The 22,159-nt window shown below is 42.1% G+C and overlaps 1 protein-coding gene across 2 annotated transcripts in view; it reads left to right on the top strand.

Moving 5' to 3' along the window:
* Window positions 1-10,578, top strand: part of ccser1 (coiled-coil serine-rich protein 1) — a 109,994-nt gene extending 99,416 nt beyond the window's left edge. For both annotated transcript variants that reach the window (XM_021620868.3, XM_021620867.3), the window contains one exon: window positions 5,913-10,578. Coding sequence is in view for 1 of the 2 variants with exons in the window: in XM_021620867.3 (XP_021476542.1) it covers window positions 5,913-6,479 (567 nt within the window). In the remaining variant the exon portion in view is untranslated. The remainder of the gene's footprint in view (window positions 1-5,912) is intronic.
* Window positions 10,579-22,159: the final 11,581 nt, after the last annotated feature.

A 22,159-nucleotide genomic window follows, 5' to 3' on the forward strand; every position in this document is an offset into this window, starting at 1 on the left:
TAAACGTTGCTCTCCTTACAGTCCTAGGGCTCAATTAAATCAAGTCCGCATTACGTTACTGTATTCACGCAGTAGCTCTCCTCCATCCTTTAGTGTCCACCCTGAGATTGGAAGGTTGGGGTTTGATCGCCGGCAAAGTCATACCATAAACTCTTTAAATGGGACCCGAAGCCTCTCTTTTTGGCAGGCAGCATTAAGGAAATGGACTAGGGTTAAGGTCCTGCAATAGACAAGCATCGTTGTACATCAACCAGCAAAGAAAATAAATAGACTTGGTACTGTAAAACTCTACTGCTACCATGTAGTCTCCTGTAGAAGTGACACTGCTGAAGACATGGTGGACCAGTGACGGACAGTGAGGTGACATAGGGCAGGCTGCAAGCCGCCTCTGTCAGGACCAATGATCGTCTGTTTTTCCCCTGGCTGTCACACCTTATTCTACTCTGTCTACACTTTAGTCTGGGAACGCTTAGTTGCGTAATCACTACAGAGATCAAGGACACTGATTGTACCGCAGCTGGCTCAAGCCTCTGCACCGTGAGTTCTCTCTTCATTTGTTGTACAATACCGAGAGACAGGCACGACAAAAGCCAGAACTGTCGACAGTCCTTTAATACAATGTTTTCAGTTTGTTTTGCTAGTTCATTGTGTGTTGATCTGGAAAACTGCTTTTAGTTGTGGGTGGAAAAGGGGCAGTTCATGTCCATCCATTTTGCAGGGTTTTTCAAGCGAGGTGGGAGGGGGGAGGGGGGGGGGGGCGTCAAAAGTGACTCCTCATTTTTTTGAGCTTCTCACTGTCTTTTCTGCTCTTTGTCGCAGAGTGTCCCATGTGGTGTGTCCCAATGCACAAGCCTTAAGGTATCTGGTTTTAGGGAACACATGAATGACTGCTGGGCCCAGCTGGTCTGTGGCATCAGTGTTTTCCACTTCATAAATTGCCTACACTTGTTTTAATTGAAAGAGTATGGAACATTAACAAATATTTCTGCAGAGGCGCACACGTTGAATATGCTAGAACTTACTCTTCCTCTGCCAACAAAATTAGTAACAAACAGAAAATCAGACAACCCCATAGTAGAATAGTTTACGTATTTACCTAGTCAGCTTGTTGTGCAAGATAAATATTCCTCTCGAGGCACATTCAAGTTACGAGTGCCAATAGGGGAGGAACGGTCATTCTGACAAGTAGTCAATGCACACCAATTCTTAATGCAATCGTGGGGAAAACACTTTTGACAGCAGATTTGATGGCATTTGTTAAGATGGGGATCCCAGCTTCCCAGTGCTACCGTGTTTATTTCAAGCATGGTTTGGGCGCAGCTGCGCAGCAGAGCTCTTAAAGGGGCAATGTTGTTTTTAAAGGGCAATGACTGACTTTTCTCGATCAAATAATTCCTAATTATCATTTTTTAATCATTATTAATACATAATTAAACAGATTGAAGGTTCTAAACTCTAATGATACTTATATGGTTTTATTACAGATACTTATATAGGCCTACTGATTTGATTGGAGTGTCGACAATGGAGTAATCAACTGCTGATTACTGTGTAGCAAAGCCCATGTTTAACACCTGCTTCATTCTTCATGCCTAATAAAAGGGAGCTGGTGGAAGTTAGACTCTTGCAGGATTCTTCACAAAGAAATCTGTAGGTCAGTTGCTAAACAAGTATTTTATAAATAAATGACACTGCAATTTACAACGAGTTGCAAACACTTGTTAAAATTTCCTTCAGTAATTTAATTGTCAACAATAATGTTTTCAAGTACACTGATCAAAAATATGAACGCATCATGTAAAGTGTTGGTTTCATGAGCTGAATTAAAAGATCCTAGAAATGTTCAATATGCTCAAAAAACGTATTTATCAAAAATGTTGTACACACTATTGTTTACATACCTGTTAGTGAGCATTTCTCCTTTGCCCAGATAATCCATCTACCTGACAGGTGTGGCATATCAAGAAGCTGATTAAACTGCATGATCATTACACAGGTGTACTTTGTGCCGGGGACAATAAAAGGCCACTCTAAAATGTGCAATTTTGTCTCACAACACAATGCCAGAGATGTCTCAAGTTTTGAGGAAACATGCAATTGACATGCTGACTGCAAGGATGTCCACCAGAGCTTAGAGAATTTGGCACTACGTCGAACTGGCCTCACAACCGCAGACCACGTGTAACCACACCAGCCCAAGTTCTCCACATCCGGCTTTTTCACCTGCGGGATCATCTGAGACCAGCCACCCAGAAAGCTGATGAAACTGTGGGTTTGCACAAACTAAGAATTTCTGCACAAACTGTCAGAAACCGTCTCAGGGAAGCTCATCTGCGTGCTCGTCATCCTCACCAGGGTCTTGACCTGACTGCAGTTTGGCATTGCAACAGACTTCAGTGGGCAAATGCTCACCTAAGATGGCCACTGACACGCTGCAGAAGTGTGCTCTTCACAGATTAATCCCGGTTTCAACTGTACCGGGCAGATTGCAGACAGCGTGTATGGCGTCGTGTGGGCTAGTGGTTTGCTGAGGTCAACATTGTGAACAGAGTGCCCCATGGTGGTGGTGGGGTTATGGTATGGTGGCTGCATCATGTTTTGGGTATGCTTGTAATAGTTAAGGACTGGGGAGTTTTTCAGGATACAAAATAAACGGAATAGAGCTAAGCACAGGCAAATCTCTAGAGGAAACCCCGGTTCAGTCTGCTTTACACCAGACACCGGGTGCCTCAGTCGAGTAGTGAATTTCAAGCACAGATTCAACCACAAAGACCTGGGAGACAAATTCACCTTTCAGCAGGACAATAACCCAAAACACAAGGTCAAAAATACACTGGAGTTGCTTACCAAGACGACATTGAATATTCCTGAGTGGCCTAACTTGAAAATGGCTGTCTATCAATGATCAACAACCAACTTGACAGAGCTTGAAGAATTAAAAAAATAATAATATGCAAATATTGTACAATCCAGGTGTGCAAAGCTCTTAGAGACTTACTCAGAAATACTTACAGCTGCAATCGCTGCCAAAGGTGATTCTAACATGTATTGACTCAGGGGTGTGAATACTCATGTACATGAGATATTTATGTATTTAGTTTTCAATAAATCTGCAAAAAAAAATCTAAAAACATGTTTTTACTTCCCATTATGGTTTATTGTGTGTAAAATCTATTTAATCCGTTTTGACATCAGGCTGTAACACAGCAAAATGTAGATGGAATACGTCAAGGTGTATGAATACTTTCTGAACGCACAAGCATTTCGCTACACTCGCATTAACATCTGCTAACTATGTGTATGTGACAAATAAAATTTGATTTGATTTAGGTCTAGGCATAGATGATATCCTAAACAACAATACATTTAATTCATACATTTTCAGTCATTTTAATTGTAAAATCATGTCTTTATACTCAATACCACAACTAGTTTGGTGAAAATAGGTAAACCTATAGATTCGATGGTTGTAAAGATGGGGAGAGGTCTGGCCGTAATAAAGAGATGCGCTGCTTTTTTGACACCACACTTTAAAAAGCAAGTTCAGCAGGCTCTAGTTTTGTCTTCTGTTGATTAGTGTCCAGTCGTGTGGTCCAGTGCTGCAAAGAAAGTCCTAGTTAAGCTGCAGCTGGCCCAGATCAGAGCAGCATGTTCTGCTCTTCATTGTAATCAGAGGGCTGATATAAATACTATGCGTGCCAGTCTCTCTTAGCTAGGAGTTGAGGAAAGACTGACTGCATCACTTCTTCTTTTTTATAAGAAACATTAATGTGTTGAAAATCCCAAATTGTTTGCATAGTCAACTTACACACAGCTCTGATACACACACTTACCCCACCAGACATGCCACCAGGGGTCTTTTCACAGTCCCCAAATCCAGAACAATTTTAAGAAAGCGTATAGTATTATATAGAGCCCTTATTGCATTGAACTTCCTTCCATCTCATATTGCTCAAATAAACAGCAAACCTGTTTTTTTTTATTTTTATGGATAAAGCAACACCTCACGGCGCAACGCCTCCCCTATAGTTTGTGTGTATGCATTGTATGTACATGTAGTTCTGTCCTTGAGCTGTTCTTGTCTATTAATGTTCTGTATTATGTCATTCTGTGTTATGTTTCATGTTCTGTGTGGACCCCAGGAAGAGTAGCTGCTGCTTTTGCAACAGCTAATGGGGATCCTAATTAAATGCCAAAATACCAAACTCATTAAAGTATTCAAGAATTTAGCTGTGTATTTCGGGTGGCATCAAGGCAGAATTTTCCAGAGGCCACCAAAATGTAATATTTCCCCCGGGGGGCGGCATGCCTCCAGACCCCACTAGACAGTTTGGGACAGCTACTTTTTCCCTAAATGGCTGGCCATGTACTTAAGGAAAACACTGGATTAGCATCACTGACAGTTCTGTATTGTGCTGCTGTATCTCTGACTGTGTTCAGTCAAACTGAGACCAAAGACTGACTGTGTTCTGACTGTGTTCTGGGGAGCTGTTTCGCCTGTGTGCCATCGTAGTGTGTGTGGGCGTGCTGTGCTGTGGCGGGCTCGACCAGGGGAGAATAGTGATGAAATTGTGTTGCGTCTCCACTTCTGCATATAATCAGCTGGAGAGATTTTAGCAACCCCCCCCCCATTTGCAGGTTAGTGTTTTTCCGTCATGAATCTTGTTCTGGAGGCAGCTCTGCAGAGTGGTAACTAACTGGCACAGCCAGAAAGTCATCAAATCAGGCGTTGAACCTAACCTTAACCACACTGCAAACCCTAATGCCTAACCAAAACCTTAAAGTAAGACCAAAAAGGTCATTTTTGTTTTCCAAAATATGTTCAATATAGCCAATCTTGACTTTGCAGCTGGCCTGTCAAACAAGAAATCGCTCAGTTCTGCCTCCCGGACAAGACACATGACAAAAAACATCAACCTGCTCCACTCTTTGGCTACACCTGCACTCCTCTGCTCTCTACCATCCCTGTCCAAACAACATGCCTGGAGAAACACACAGTCACATACACACAACCCTTTTTACTCAACTGAATTTGTATTTTCAACATCAGTTCAAACATCTCACAATATCTGCAGGAATGATTGTACAAATTATTATTTTGTAAGTAGATGTAGCTGGCAATTTGAATGTCAGGATAAAGAAATGGTTCTTTCGCCTCTTATTTTTGTGTCCATTTTATGTGGAGATGAAATGATACAGTGCTACTTCTGCCTAACTAATGATGTGAACAAACATGAAGCGTTAACGCTCCGTTCCTCCATCCCGATAAGCCCGTTCTGTTTCCCTGGTATTACATTGTGCGATATTACATTGTGCGAGCGAGCATGTTGGATTCAATTTCCATTTGCACCTCGAAAGTTATTGCATTAGCTTTGCTCCTTCTAATTATATTGCCCTGCTCATAGATTTGTTTCAAACATTGTAAGTCATTTTCTTTACTTTTTGGCTGTCGACTCGGTTCATTTCCTATGTACCCTCCCGTCAACACAGATTGGGTGTATTTAGTCAAACATTTTCCGGAGTGTCTGTTTTGGATTTGTCAATGCCGACCGCGTTCATGCGTTTCCTTGTTGCGTGGTTATAGTGTAGCATTGTGTAGTGAAGTAACAGAGCCGGGTTGCATAAGAGAGGCTGTGTTGTGTGACCAGGAACAGGTGTCTTTTTCCTTGGTGCCATGCTTGAGTTGTGTGCCACCTCCCCACACTGTGCTGGAGAGACTGAGTTTGCTTCTTGTTCTCCTTCTTTACAGAGCAAGGTTCCAGTTGATCAAGAAACAATTAGACAAAGCTCCGGGAACAACGCCTTGTCTAAATGTCCCTGCAGTTCACCAGCTACGTTAGTGTTTGTATTTTGTTCACTTTTGTCTTTCTCTCTCTCTCCCTTTTTCTCTTGCTCTTTCTCTCATTTCGCAGAACATCCATCCAAGCCGAGCAACAAGCCAAAACAGTACCAGCACAAGAGACAGAAGGGTGGCCCGGTCTCTCAACGTGGACCAATATAGCCGTGAGGTGGCTGAGCGCTCAACTACCAGTGACGTGCGCCACTGCCCAACCCAAACCCCGCCCCCACCCCTTTCCTCCAGTGGGCCCGTGGGAGGCAGGGACCCTTCAGGGGCCCCCAGGAGACCAGAAGAGGCTCTGTCCTCATCATCAGAGGCAGGGGCTCTCAGGAAAAGTGAATACCCAAACAGCCAGATCCCCCGGGCGATGGGGGTGGGGGGCAGCAGCTCCAGCCTTCAGAGTCGAGACAGCCCCTGCCGAAGCTGCCTCTCCTCAGACAGCGAGAGAGCCCCCGTGCCGAGCCCCTGCCAGCCTCCTCCTCCCTCCTCCACCACCACCACCTCTTCCTCCTTCACGGGCCGCCTAGGCCAGCCCCCCAGAGGGCCCTTGTCCCTGCACATGTACAGCCGCAAGAACGTCTTCCTGCAGCACTCGCTCCACACTGCTGAACTGCAGGCCTTGGTCCAGCATAACGGCTGAGGCGCAGGCCGCACACACACACACGCACCTTTCACTTTTCCCATATACCCTAAACATATCATTGAATGGACACATCACCGTCTGAATCATGGAAGTGAAGGTAATCTCTGGAATTTATACAACAATCAGTGTCATAACTCCCAAGCATCTTCCCTTCACCTCAAATCCAACCCATTTCTTTCATTCTCTCAATTCTCTCATTCTCTCAAACCTAGCTCCTCCTGATCAGAGTTTGCTATGACAGACACTTTAAAACTATCTAGATCACATAATTGGGACATTTGCTTCTCTTCTTAAACACGTATTTTGTGTTACACTGTCATTCAACCAGACCTCCAAACAGTACCTCGCTAGGTACATGTCTATATGCGTTTCTTTGGTTCTGTGCATTGGACCATTTTTACATTTTATATTACTGTAGAAGGCTGATAGATGTGCTCACTTGAACACACACCAGTCAGTCAGCCTGCCTGCTAGCATTAACAAGGCACTCGTCCATCTATCACATTAGATTAGCACTGAATGTTGAGCGTTTGCTTAGAGGTGCTAATGTCCACACATGCGTGAAAACACACGCGCGCCATAGGGAATTAACTAATGTGAGAGTTGTAGTTACATTAGCAAAGCTGAACATGACCAAACCATGCTGCTCATTGCACTGACAATGTGACCAACATAAACTACATGCCCAAAAGTATGTGGACACCTGCTAGTCGAATATCTCATTTCAAAATCATTGGCATTAATATGGAGTTGGTCCCCCTTTTGATGCTATAACAGCCTCCACTATTCTGGGAAGCTTTCCACTAGATGTTGGAACATTGCTGCGCAAACTTGCTTCCATTCAGCCGCGAGTATTAGTGAGGTCAGGCTCTGATTTTGGGCGATTAGGCCTGGCTCGCAGTCGTTGTTCCAATTTATCACAAAGGTGTTCGACTGGGTTTAGGTCGGGCTCTTTGCTGGCCTGTCAAGTTCTTCCACACCGATCTCGACATACCATTCTGTATGGACCTTGCGTTGTGCCCGAGGGCAATGGCTGAAACAGGAAATGGCCTTCCCAAAACTGCTGCCACAAAGTTGGAAGCACATAATCATTAGCATTAAGATTTCCCTTCGCTTTAACCCTAGCCCGAAACATTAGAAGCAGCCCCAGAACATTATACCTCTTCCACCAAACTTTACAGTTGGCACTATGCATTGGGGCAGGTAGCGTTCTCCTGGCATCCACCAAACACAGATTCGTCCATCGGACTTACAGAGGGTGAGGAGTTTATCCAACATTCATCACTCCAGAGAACAAGTTTCCACTGCTCCAAGCTTTTTGTTTAAATATTTGTATTTTATTTAACAAGGCAAGTCAGTTAAGAACAAATTCTTATTTACAATGACGGCCTAGGAACTACAATGACAGCCCTGCCTTGTTGAACAACAGATTTTTACCTTGTCAGCTCGGGGATTCGATCTAGCAACCTTTCGGTTACTGGTCCAACGCTCTAACCACTAGGCTCCCTGCCACCCCAACACTCCTGCCGGTGCTTGGCATTGCACATGGTGATTTTGTAGGCTTGTATGCGGCTGCTTGGCCATGGAAACCCATTTCACAAAGTTCCAGACGAACAGGCCGTTTGGCACTCGGTAGTGAGTGTTGCAACCGAGTACAGACGATTTTTACGCACTACGCGCTTCAGCACTACTCCGGTCCCATTCTGTGAGCTTGTGTGCCATACCACTTCGCATCTGAGCCGTTGTTGCTCCTAGACGTTTCCACTTCACAACAACAGCACTTACAGTTGACAGGGGCAGCTCTAGCAGGGCAGAAATTTGACACACTGACTTGTTGGAAAGGTGGCGTCCTATTACGATGAAAGTCACAGAGCGTTGAAAGTCACTGAGCTCTTCAGTGAGGCCATTCTTCTGCCAAAGTTTGTCCACATACTTTTGTATATATCATGTAAGTGCATCCTCTTTGTATCGCCAAATCCTGCAGTCAAAGATCCCAACTCAGATTTTTACACACACAGACGAGACCATTTTAGGGAGTTTCATTCATTACAGGCCCAATGCAGCTGTTTTTATTTCAATATCAAATAATTTCTGGGTAACAATTAAGTACCTTGTTGTATGCAATTAAAATGGTCAAAATTAAATGAAAATGGCTTTTTAGCAAAGAGCAATTTCTCAAGCTACGTCTGAGTTGGGAGGTGAAAACTAGCTGTTATTGGCAGAGATGTTTGTAACTTTTTTTTATTGGTCTATTAACTAATTTACCGCCTGGTGATGTCACCAGGTAGATCAAAACTCCATCCCACCCAAAACAGGCAGAAATTTCAGGCAGTGTTTTCAAACAGCTCTTACACTGAAAGGGCATTATCATATTTTTCACTATTTCCCAGTATTATTCCAGCCTCGTAGTGTGGAAATGTATATAAAATACAGGAAAACACGTTTTTAACTTTCACGGGGCCTTTAACCTTTTAGTAATTGCATGCTTTTTATCATTGTGGACACATATTTTGTACAGTGAAATTGTGTGGGTCAAAAATTGATTTTACAGTCTTTAATAAGAACAGACATGTCTGTCTGCATTTGACACTTTTTATAAGTGGATATCAGAAACTGGTTGTTGCATCAGGGCCTGTATTCATAAAGTGTCTCAGAATAGGTCTGATCTAGGATTTGTTTTGTCTTTAAGAACCTCATGAATATGAAGACTTGGATAGGAGGTTCCTGATCCTAGATCAGCATCTTACTCCGAGACGCATTTACAACGGAGTATTGTATGAGAATAGAACCCTATCCTTGTACTGTCACTAATTTAAGTTAATGGGTATTGTTCAAGGCACAGCATTTAATAAGTAAGTAATCATGTTTGTAGAACACCATCATGATAGCAATGTTGACGATACATGAGGATACTTGTCTTTCGAGATGCGTTTACAAAAACGGTCATGAGCTGTAATGGTAAAGTATATAGTAGTATACAGTTGTCAGTAGAGTCTTGCGGGAGAAAGCCTGTCTGTCGTCACTGTAAGCAGCAGAAAGTGGTACAGAATGCGCCATTATAGTTGGAGTGGAAGCAAGGACTCGTAGAGGTGAAGGAAACCCTGAAGAAACGCAGCTTTACCCCCCGCGGTCCAGCTCTACTCCCTCAGGTCTACTGCTCCACTTTATTTCCCTCCTTTTCTCGCTCTCTGTTTCTTTCTCCTTCACTCTCGTCCTCTGCTCTCCCTCTCTCAGCCTACATACACGAGCCCTGAATTCTCACACCCAGAGAGCGCGGCATGGAGGAGGGCGTGTATTCAGTGTGCTATCTATCCTGTCATTAGCGGGGCTCGTTGTATCACATGACTACAACGAGGGCTAGTGGAAGAAGCCAGCTGCCCTTACCCATGATGACGTCTTGCCAAACAGCCAGCACACCAGCTTTTATCCCCCAAGCGTTTGACCCCCGATTCAACTGTATATGTTTGATACGGACCTTCTCACCTTCTTTATTGCAATTTTGCGATATATCAACATACTGTTCTTAGAACAAATATTGGGATTAAAAAGGGGAATTCGTATTATAAGGGCATAGTTAAAATAATAAAGTTGAATGTTTGAGTTTTGAACAATCGTGTAAGCAACTGAAGAACAAGGATGTATTCTTGTAGTGGACAGAACAAGAGTCTCATTAACTCACGATTCTTAACTGACCATACAGTAGAGGACACTTCGTTCACTTTTAGCTCACCTATTTGTTAGCTTTATTTGATGTTTTGTGAGATTGGATCACAAAGACTTATGTCACCATTTTTATGAAGAACATGACTGTGATTATGCACTGGTGATGTGACGTTATATACTGTATATTGTACATAGATACGACCTTTCAATATTAATTTAAGTCGATTTTAGGGTTATTTAAAAAAATATATATATATATATATATATATATATATACAGGGTTCATAATGTAGAGAAATTTGAGATTTAAAAAACTGTTAAGTGTTATAAAATCAAACTGGAATTTCTCTCAACCACAATCGTTATTTGATTACATGTTTTACCGACTAATTTTCATTGTATTATTTGCTCCTATTAAAACATAAGAAGTGTGCGGTGTTGTCTTTGGTGGTATTGAACCAACCTTCTTCAATTTGTTTCATTTGGGTGTTGGGTTATTACTAATTATGTTCCCGCATGGTTGACTGCTACTGTTTTCATTATTTTCATTCCATTATATTTCTCCATTAGCTCTGGAGATGTCTACCTGGCTATGACAGAGGAGTGGAGGAGAACGCCTTCATAAAACACCTCAACCAATCAATCTGTTGATTAACACTGTGTTCATACAGTGAATGTCGCAGAACTCCTTAAAAATAATTCCATGAAGAGCCAACGTGATTCCTGTAAGAGAGGCATGCTGGTTCTACATAGCACATTTCAATCTGAACGTTGAGAACGTTTCACCACTGAATGCGACCCAGGTTTGTCTGGTAGTTTATCAACATTTACATACAGTCGGGTCAAAAATAGTTGGCACCCATGATAAAGATGAGTAAAAAGATTCAAATAATACTTCTACTGAGCAATGTCGTGTGTAGAATGACACAATTTCATGTGTATATCTAAAGACCTGCATCATTATACTGAGTGATTTGCTGTTTCGACAAGGATGTATTTAGGTGTTTTTGGAGCTTTTGTTTGTGTTTTTTCAGGGCCCCATACGACATAACGATGAGGATGTCATTTGCTGTTTGGGGTAAGTTTATAAAAAAGGTGTCTGGACCGTTATATAAAGTTCCATTTACATACAAAATTGAGATTTGTTTGTAAAAATGAGACAACTAAAAGATTTGCAACATAAAAATACTGTTACATTTACATTGTGTAATGTATTGACAGTCCAAAACTGTCTCCAGAGATAGGCTATCCAAAATCAAAGCATCTTTGCCACGGTAGTGTACCAGCTGGCTGAAGCTAATTGGTGAAATAATTTGGCTGACGCTTCCCCCATGCGGACACCCGCATCAAACCACACCCTGAAACTCACTCACGTTTGAATTCCGTCATGGCTTATAGCATTTCTTAATGAACCAAACCTGAAACGGGGCCAAGTGCAGTCACCCTTTACCAAAGGAAGCAAAACAGCCCCATAACATCAAAGACCAACAACCATAAATTACATCAGTTGAGGTTAATTTCTGCAAATGCATCCTTCTTTTGACCCCAACCCCACCACTGTTGTGCGTGGCCAAAGATCTCTATTTTCATGTCACCAGACCATACCACCAGCTCCAATCCAAGTGCCTATGTCGTTTAGCAAACTCCAGGCTTTTACATTTCTTGGTTGCTCTCAATAAAGGCTTTATTTCTGGCAAACCTTTCAAAGAGCCTATTGACATGGTGGTGGCCTCTAATTGTAGAATTGGATAAGATGCGGCCAAGTTCTGTAATTCTCAAGTTTTGTCCCTTGGATTTTACAGTGAACAAAAATATAAATGGAGCACGAGGTTGTACATATCGATCCAGAGCATCCCAACCATGCTCAATGGGTTACATGTCTGGTGAATATACAGGCCATTGAAGAACTGGGACATTTTTAGCTTCCAGGAATTGTGTACAGATCCTTGTGACATCGGGCTGTGCATTATCATGCTGAAACATGAGGTGATGGCGGCGAATGAATGTCACGACAATGGGCTTCAGGATCTCGCTACAGTTGAAACCTGGAGTTGAAACCAGGAGTCCTCTGTGAAGAGCACACTTCTCCAGCGTACCAGTGACCATCGACGGTGAGCCATTGTCCACTGAAGTCCGTTACGATGCCAAACTGCAGTCAGTTCAAGACCCTGGTGAGGACGAGGAGCACGCAGATCAGCTTTTCTAACAGTTTATGCAGATATTCTTCGGTTTTGCAAACCCACAGTTTCATCAGCTGTCTGGGTGGCTGGCCTTGGACGATCCCGCAGGTGAAGAAGCCGGATGTGGGGGTCCTGGGCTGGGGTGATTACACTTGGTCTGCAGTTGTGAGGCTGGTTGGACATACTACAAAGTTCTCTAAAACAACGTTGGAAGCAGCTTATGTTAGAGAAATTAGCATTAAATTATCTGGCAACAGCTCTGGTGGACATTCCTGCAGTCAGCATACAAATTGCACTCTACCTCAAAACTTGAGACATCTGTGGCATTATGTTGTGTGACAAAACTGCAAAAGGTGCACCTGTGTCATGAGAATGCTTTTTTATCAGCTTTTTGATATGTCACACTTGTCAGATAGATAGATTGTCTTGGCAAAGGAGAAATTCTCACTAACAGGGATGAAAACAAATTTGTGCACAAAATTTGAGAGAAATAAGCTTTTTGTGCGTTATGGAACATTTTGGGGAGCTTTTATTTCAGCTCATGAAACATGGGATCAACACTTTACATGTTGGCGTTTTTATATTTTTGTTCACTGTACTTTGCCTCCCAAACTGTCTTCCTTACTGTGCGTTGGGACAAGATTAATTTGCGTTCCATAAAAGGCATGTTTACCATTGTTCCAGTGGTAGTAAACTTCTTAATCTTAGGGATAGGGGGCAGTATTCGAGAAAGTTTGGATGACTGAGGTGCCAAAAGTAAACTACCTGTTACTCAGGCCCATAAGTTAGGATATGGATATAATGTAGTATTGGATAGAAAACACTCTAAAGTTTCTAAAACTGTTAAAATAATGTCTGTGAGTTTAACAGAACTGATATGGCAGGCGAAAATCCGAGGAGTATCCATCCAGATTGTTATGTTGTTGTTGAGGTCACCACTCATTGAAATGGCTGTCTATGGGAAAATCGAAGGCATACCTCCCAGATTGCAGTTCCTAGGGCTTCCACTAGTTGTCAACCGTCTTTATAAAGAATTTCAGGGTTGTTTTTTGATAAATGAGCTAGAATTTGTAGTTTTTCAAAGTGGCTCCCGTTTTGACCGTAGTATTGTGGCGCTTGGATGAGAGCGCGCACTTCGTTATTTATCTCCGGTAATGAACATACTATACTCCGTCTTAAATTCTATTGTTTATTTACATATTAGGGTTCCTGGGGATTGATTAGAAACATTGTTTGACTTGTTTAGACAAAGTTTATTGGTAACTTTTGGGATTCCTTTGTCTGCATGTTGAACAACTGGAACGGGTGGATGACTGAATGAAGCGCACCAACTAAACTGACTTTTTTGGGATCTAAAGAAGGACTTTATCGAACAAAAAGGCCATTTGTTATGTAGCTGGGACTCTTGGGATTGCAAACAGAGGAAGATCTTCAAAGGTAAGTGATTTATTTTATTGCTATTTCTGACTTTCGTGACCCCTCTGCTTGTTTGGAAAATGTTTAATGCTTTTGTATGCGGGGCGTTGTCCTCAGATAATCACATGGTATGCTTTCGCATAAAGCCTTTTTGAAATCTGACAAAGCGGCCGGATCAACAAGAAGTTAAGCTTTTAAGCGATGTATGACACTTGTATTTTCATGAATGTTTAATATTACGTATTTAGAATTTTGCGCACTGCAATTTCACCCGATGTTGTCGAGGTAGGGCGCTAGCGGCACGCCTAGCCCAAATAGGTTTTTATTGTTGCCCTAATAGTGGTAAGTGGTCTATTTCATATTTCAGCTATTTTTTTGTACCCATTGCCTGATTTATGACGATCAACAACAATTTAAAATCAAATCAAACTTTATTTGTCACATGCGCCGAATACAACAAGTTTATGCTTACTTAGAAGCCCTTAACCAACTGTGCAGTTCAAGAAGAGTTAAGAAAATATTTTCGAAATAAACTAAACTAAAAAATAATAAAAAGTAACACAATAACAATAACGAGGCTACATACAGGGGGTACCGGTACCGAGTCAGTGTGCAGGGGTACAGGTTAGTTGAGGTAATTTGTACATGTAGGTAGGGGTGAAGTGACTATGCATAGATAATAAACAGCAAGTAGCAGCAGTGTATTAAACAAATGGAGGGGTGGAATGTCAATGTAAATAGTCCGGTGGCCATTTGATTCATTGTTCAGCAGTCTTATGGCTTGGGGGTAGAAGCTGTTTAAGGAGCCTTTTGGTCCTAGACTTGGCGCTTCGGTACCTCTTGCCGTGCGGTAGCAGAGAAAATAGTCTAAGACTTGGGTGACTGGAGTCTCTGACAATTTTATGGGCTTTCCTCTGACACCACCTATTATATAGGTCCTGGATGGCAGGAAGCTTGGCCCGATTGATGTAATGGAACGTAAACACTACCCTCTATATAGCGCCTTATGGTCAGACGGCGAGCAGTTTCCATACCAGGCGGTGATGCAACCGGTCAGGATGCTCTCGATTTTGTCTCTTTGATTGTGAGCTCTTTGCCTTTTTCAATGTTTATGGATGACAAAGTGATTCTACTTGCGTGTTACCCCATTTTTATTACCCAGTGAAACAGGAAGCCATGGAAGGCATAATACAGTGACTTGCGAAAGTATTCACCCCCTTGGCATTTTTCCTATTTTATTGCCTTACAACCTAGAATTAAGATAGATTTTTTGGGGGGTTTGTATCATTTGATTTACACAACATGCCTACCACTTTGAAGATGCAAAATATGTTTTATTGTGAAACAAACAAGAAGTAAGACAAAAAAAAAAAACTTGAGCGTGCGTAACTATTCACCCCCCCCCCCCCCAACACTTTGTAGAGCCACCTTTTGCAGCAATTACAGTTGCAAGTCTCTTAGGGTATGGCTCTATATAAGCTTGGCACATCTAGCCACTGAGATTTTTGCCCATTCTTCAAGGCAAAACTGCTCCAGCTCCTTCAAGTTGGATGGGTTCCTCTGGTGTACAACAATCTTTAAGTCATACCACAGATTCTCAATTGGATTGAGGTCTGGGATTTGACTAGGCCATTCCAAGACATTTAAATGTTTCCCCTTGAACCACTCGAGTGTTGCTTTAGCAGTATGCTTAGGGTCATTGTCCTGCTGGAAGGTGAACCTCCGTCCCAGTCTCACATTTCTGGAAGACTGAAACAGGTTTCCCTCAATAATTTCCCTGTGTTCAGCGCCATCATTCCTTCAATTCTGACCAGTTTCCCAGTCCCTGCCAATGAAAATGTCCCCACAGCATGTTCTTGGGGCGATGAGAGGTGTTGGATTTGCGCCAGACATAGTGTTTTCCTTGATGGACAAAAAGCTACATTTTAGTCTCATCTGACCAGAGTATCTTCTCCCATATGTTTGTGGAATCTCCCACATGCCTTTTGGCGAACATCAAATGTGTTGTCTTATTTTTTTCTTTAAGCAATGGATTTCTTTCTGGCCACTCTTCCATAAAGCCCAGCTCTGTGGAGTGTACAGCTTATAGTGGTCCTATGGACAGATACTCCATTCTCCACTTTGGAGCTTTGCAGCTCCTTCAGGGTTGTCTTTGGTCTCTTTGTTGCCGCTCTGATTAATGCCCTCCTTGCCTGGTCCGTAAGTTTTGGTGGGTGGCCCTCTCTTGGCAGGTTTGTTGTGGTGCCATGTTCTTTCAATTTTTTTATAATTGATTTAATGGTGCTCTGTGGGACGTTCAAAGTTTTGGATATTTTTTTATAACCCAACCTTGGTCTGTACTTCTCCAGAACTTTGTCCCTGACCTGTTTGGAGAGCTCCTTGGTCTTCATGGTGCCACTTGCTTGGCGCTGCCCCTTGCTTAGTGGTGTTTCAGACTTTGGGGCCTTTCAGAACAGGTGTATATATACTGAGATCATGCAACAGATCATGTGACACTTAGATTGCACACAGGTGGACTTCTGAAGGTAATTGGTTTCCCAGATCATATTTAGGGGCTTCTTGGCAAAGGGGGTGAGTACATATGCTCGCACCACTTTTCCGTTTTTGGAATTTTTTGAAACTAGTCATTTTTTTCATTTCACTTCACCGATTTGGACTATTTGGTGTATGTCCATTACATTAAATCAAAATCAAAATTTAAATTACAGGTTGTAATGCAACAAAATAGGAAAAACGCCAAGGAGATAGATAATTTTGCAAGGCACTGTACACTTCCATAAACTGGGATTAACTTAAAAGGGTAGAATGTTAATGCAGGTTTAATTTTGTTTGATTTTATTTCTAAGAATCTTTAGGGTTGCCAATCATTTTGACACTTAGCTTTTTTAGAAATATGACTTTGATCTTTCTCTGAGCAATTGTATTAGTGTAACAGTATAACTTTAGACCGTCCCCTCGTCCATAGCCGTGCACGAACCAGGGACCCTCTGCACATATCAACAACAGTCACTGACGAAGCATCGTTACCCATCGCTCCACAAAAGCCGAGCAAGAGCAAGAGGAACCACTACTTCAAGGTCTCAGTGCAAGTGACGTCACCGATTGAAACGCTATTTAGTGAGCACCACCGCTAACTAGCTAGCCGTTTCACATCCGTTACACTCACCCCCCTTTTGACCTCCTCCTTTTCCGCAGCAACCAGTGATCCGGGTCAACAGCATCAATGTAACAGTATAACTTTAGACCGTCCCCTCCTCACCGATTGAAACGCTATTTAGCGTGCACCACCGCTAACTAACTAGCCGTTTCACATCCGTTACATTAGTATAAAATAAAACAATTCAATTGTTGCATACAATATAGCTCAGTATTTCAATTTTAATTATTAAATTAATGTTATACATTATTTTTTGCTTCTCTTTCGTCATCAAATCAAGCTTTATTTAAACAGCACATTTCAGACATGGACATGTCCGACATGTGCATCACTGGAAAAAACTAATTAAAACTATGAAAATAAAAACATAAATATACTACACAAATATACTACACAACAAACATAAAAGGACAAAAACAAAAGAAGAATGATACAAATTGAACGACTAAAATAAATAAAAGCAAATCTAAAAATATGTTTTAAAATCTCTTTTAAATATGTCCACAGTTTCGGCCCCCCTCAGGTTATCTGGCAGGCAATTCCTGAGGCAGTGTTCATAATAACTCAAGGCTGCCTCTCCATGCCTCTTGGTCCTAGGCTTTGGGATAGTTAAAAGGCCAGTGCCAGAGGACCTGAGGGACCTACTGGGTACATAACTTAAAAGCATGTCTGACATGTATTGGGGTGCACAATCATGGATTCATTTAAAAACCAAGAGAATAATTTTTAAATAAATTTGAAAACTCACAGGCAGCCAGTGCAGAGACCTTAAAACCAGTGTAATGTGTGCTCTCCGTCTGGTCTTGGTCAGTACCCGTGCTGCAGCATTCTGTATGTTTTACAGTTGACCAATGACTTTCTTGGGTAGACCAGACAGGAGCGTATTACAGTAGTCAAGCCTGCTTTTATAATCAAAGCATGGATGAAATTGAGTTCAGAATCTAAAATAACACCTAGGTATTTTTTTTAAGGGTGTCAATAATTGTGGACTTGTCAGTATAGATAAGAACAACAGTTGGGCTTTTGAGCTCCCTTTGTCACTGTTGAGTGTCAGTACAGTGTATGGACCCTCCCTGGCTTACAGCCATTTCTGACCCATTGATCGATGTCACTAACATGTTTTGAAGCCCAGCCGCTGAATATCTCTGTCACGCTGTCGTTTGTCACAATCAGAGTGGACGTGGATCTATCTCTCTGCTCTATCCTGCCTGTCACCCCTTCTTATTGCATTGCCACTTGTTTATTACTAACAGCTCAGATGCCTGTAAGTGAACCACAGTGTCTTCCCTACTCTGTAAGCCTCTCAAAGTTATCTCTCTCTTTCTCTCTCTCTCTCAAGGCTCCCTGGCATGCTTTTCACTTCTCTCATCTCCTTTTCATCCTTAACTAGTTTTAGGCCTAAAAGGAGGCCAGGGCTAAACTTGAAAACGCCACCCGCGTCACAGGGAATTAAGAGTTCCTTGTGAATAAAGGCAGCAAAGGCACCGCAAAGATAAATGGGAATGTTGACTTTGATGGAGGCGGCCATTGAAATAAAGAAACCTTTTGTTGATGCTCATCTCTGCCACTGTGAAATTGTATCTGTTATGTGTGACACTTTGGTATATATCTCACCGACGCTCTGAAGTCTGGGTTTGGGTTGTGCTGTTTCTGGTAGGCGAATCTGTATGGTTCGTGCTGTCAGAGTAGCAGCTTTTTGATTGTATTTCAATGAAGCGCTGTCAACATTGAATCTGTCATCCTTCCTACGTCTTATTGGAAAAGGAACATAATAAGTCAATCAAACCTGGTTGCATCCCAAGGTTCTCTCTGTAAGAAAATATATATTTATATATATACAGTGCCTTGCGAAAGTATTCGGCCCCCTTGAACTTTGCGACCTTTTGCCACATTTCAGGCTTCAAACATAAAGATATAAAACTGTATTTTTTTGTGAAGAATCAACAACAAGTGGGACACAATCATGAAGTGGAACAACATTTATTGGATATTTCAAACTTTTTTAACAAATCAAAAACTGAAAAATTGGGCGTGCAAAATTATTCAGCCCCCTTAAGTTAATACTTTGTAGCGCCACCTTTTGCTGCGATTACAGCTGTAAGTTGCTTGGGGTATGTCTCTATCAGTTTTGCACATCGAGAGACTAAAATTTTTCCCATTCCTCCTTGCAAAACAGCTCGAGCTCAGTGAGGTTGGATGGAGAGCATTTGTGAACAGCAGTTTTCAGTTCTTTCCACAGATTCTCGATTGGATTCAGGTCTGGACTTTGACTAGGCCATTCTAACACCTGGATATGTTTATTTTTGAACCATTCCATTGTAGATTTTGCTTTATGTTTTGGTCATTGTCTTGTTGGAAGACAAATCTCCGTCCCAGTCTCAGGTCTTTTGCAGACTCCATCAGGTTTTCTTCCACAATGGTCCTGTATTTGGCTCCATCCATCTTCCCATCAATTTTAACCATCTTCCCTGTCCCTGCTGAAGAAAGGCAGGCCCAAACCATGATGCTGCCACCACCATGTTTGACAGTGGGGATGGTGTGTTCAGTGTGATGAGCTGTGTTGCTTTTACGCCAAACATAACATTTTGAATTGTTGCCAAAAAGTTCAATTTTGGTTTCATCTGACCAGAGCACCTTCTTCCACATGTTTGGTGTGTCTCTCAGGTGGCTTGTGGCAAACTTTAAACAACACTTTTTATGGATATCTTTAAGAAATGGCTTTCTTCTTGCCACTCTTCCATAAAGGCCAGATTTGTGCAATATACGACTGATTGTTGTCCTATGGACAGAGTCTCCCACCTCAGCTGTAGATCTCTGCAGTTCATCCAGAGTGATCATGGACCTCTTGGCTGCATCTCTGATCAGTCTTCTCCTTGTATGAGCTGAAAGTTTAGAGGGACGGCCAGGTCTTGGTAGATTTGCAGTGGTCTGATACTCCTTCCATTTCAATATTATCGCTTGCACAGTGCTCCTTGGGATGTTTAAAGCTTGGGAAATATTTTTGTATCCAAATCCGGCTTTAAACTGCTTCACAACAGTATCTCGGACCTGCCTGGTGTGTTCCTTGTTCTTCATGATGCTCTCTGCGCTTTTAACGGACCTCTGAGACTATCACAGTGCAGGTGCATTTATACGGAGACTTGATTACACACAGGTGGATTGTATTTATCATCATTAGTCATTTAGGTCAACATTGGATCATTCAGAGATCCTCACTGAACTTCTGGAGAGAGTTTGCTGCACTGAAAGTAAAGGGGCTGAATAATTTTGCACGCCCAATTTTTCAGTTTTTGATTTGTTAACAAAGTTTGAAATATCCAATAAATGTCGTTCCACTTCATGATTGTGTCCCACTTGTTGTTGATTCTTCACAAAAAATTACAGTTTTATATCTTTATGTTTGAAGCCTGAAATGTGGCAAAAGGTCGCAAAGTTCAAGGGGGCCGAATACTTTCGCAAGGCACTGTATATGTTTAAGTATTCTATAATAATTTATTCTATAATCATTTGATCCCGTTATTCATCCTACATATCAACATAAATATTATATTCACCTGCTCAGTAGATGCCTTAACACAGGGTACCATACTGTTTTCAAATTACATTCAATTCATAGCATATCCCTCTTGTCATTACTGTGTTAGCAACCTGGGGTAGACGTAACATAGTAAATGTAAATCCGGGACACTCAAATTAGTATGATATGTTACTTTTGGTATGGTATTCTTTTTTTTTTTGTGGATCTCCATCATCCATTTCGTATGATGTTACAAATTGCAATTCGTACACTTTTTTTAACATATATCTCACTACATCCAATTTGTTAATGGCTAAGGTTAGCTAGGGGGCTAATGTTAGCTAGGTTAGGGGTTAAGGTTAAGGGAAGGGTTATCTAGCATGCTAAGTGGTTGCAAAGTAGCTAAAAGGCTAAAGTTGTCCGTAATGAGTTTCGAACACGCAACCTTTGGGTTGTTAGACGGTCTCAAAAAGTTGCTAATTAGCTAAATGGTAAAGGTGTCCGTGATTCGAACACACAACCTATCCCACCTATCCACCCCAACCATCTACCCTACTTTTGTTTTTGGCTTATTAAGTAACCTTCTGTCTTATGTAACCATACCAAACCTAACATATCATACTTATTTGACTGTCCCGGTTTTACTATGTTACGTCTAGTGTTAGAGGTTTCTGATATACAATAATCAGTGGAGAAGCCGCAGTTTTCAGAAGACAATCAGCCCTAACCCATCCAGTGGTAGTGGTCCTCTGTGGCTCAGTTGGTAGAACATGGCGCTTGGATTGTGGGTTCGATTCTGGTTGGGTCCATGCATATGAAAAGTGTATGTACACATGACTGATTGTAAGTCACTTTGGATAGAAGCATCTGTTAAGTGGCATACTGTATATTACATATTATTATATTAGATGTGGCAGTAGTTTCACATATCCATAAGAAGAGAGATGTGACACACTTTGAGAAGATGTCTTCCAGACACATGTAGCCTTAGCATTAGATCCTAGTTTTAATCTCACTATCCAGGAACCGTGCCCACTGGTGTGCTTTAGTATGAGCCACCCTCAGAGCTTCAGGCCACAGTTATCAGGGCGACAGGCTGTGCCAACGCCCCTCAAACCAAGGGAAGGTCAGTGTGTGCCAAGTGACCATGGCCCGACACTCCCCTTGCCACCCTGTGGAGATGTCCGTCTCTCAGCTGGCCAACAGTGATGCCCTCTAGAGTCACCCCCAGAGAGACACGCTGGCACATGGAGATACCAGTGCCTGCCAAGGGGAGAGAGGCTTACACAGACTTAATGCAGACCACAGTGAAGGGAGAGGAAGAAGAAAGATAATTGGCTAACAAATGGGTAGGTGACGTTTTACATAAAGCAGTATAATGGTTATAAACACTAGTGGTATAAACCAAGAGACTGCGTAATTGTGTACTGTCATTTAACATAGTATGAACCGCTGCCCTAAAGGGCCGCCAGTGTCAGGGTTTGAGAATACTCCCAGCCTCTCTTCCCTGCTTTTATTATTATTGTCATCCAAAGGGACTTATACTGCAGTAGCCCTGGCCATTTTCAGAGTACTGTGTGTGTAGGGTGTTTGCATGGAGGAGGGCAAACAGTCTTGTTGATCTAACAACATCAGATTGGAGTATCTCATTCCTCTGAGGCAATTCCCCAGAGATGAGTTTTGTGCCTCATGCACACCGGTTGCTTCAAACTGCATGCGTTCCAGCAGAAGAACAAGATGAGTC

This window comes from Oncorhynchus mykiss, chromosome 11, assembly GCF_057628025.1.
Source record: "Oncorhynchus mykiss isolate SJ-2025 chromosome 11, ASM5762802v1, whole genome shotgun sequence".
Classification (NCBI taxonomy): Eukaryota; Metazoa; Chordata; class Actinopteri; order Salmoniformes; family Salmonidae; genus Oncorhynchus; species Oncorhynchus mykiss.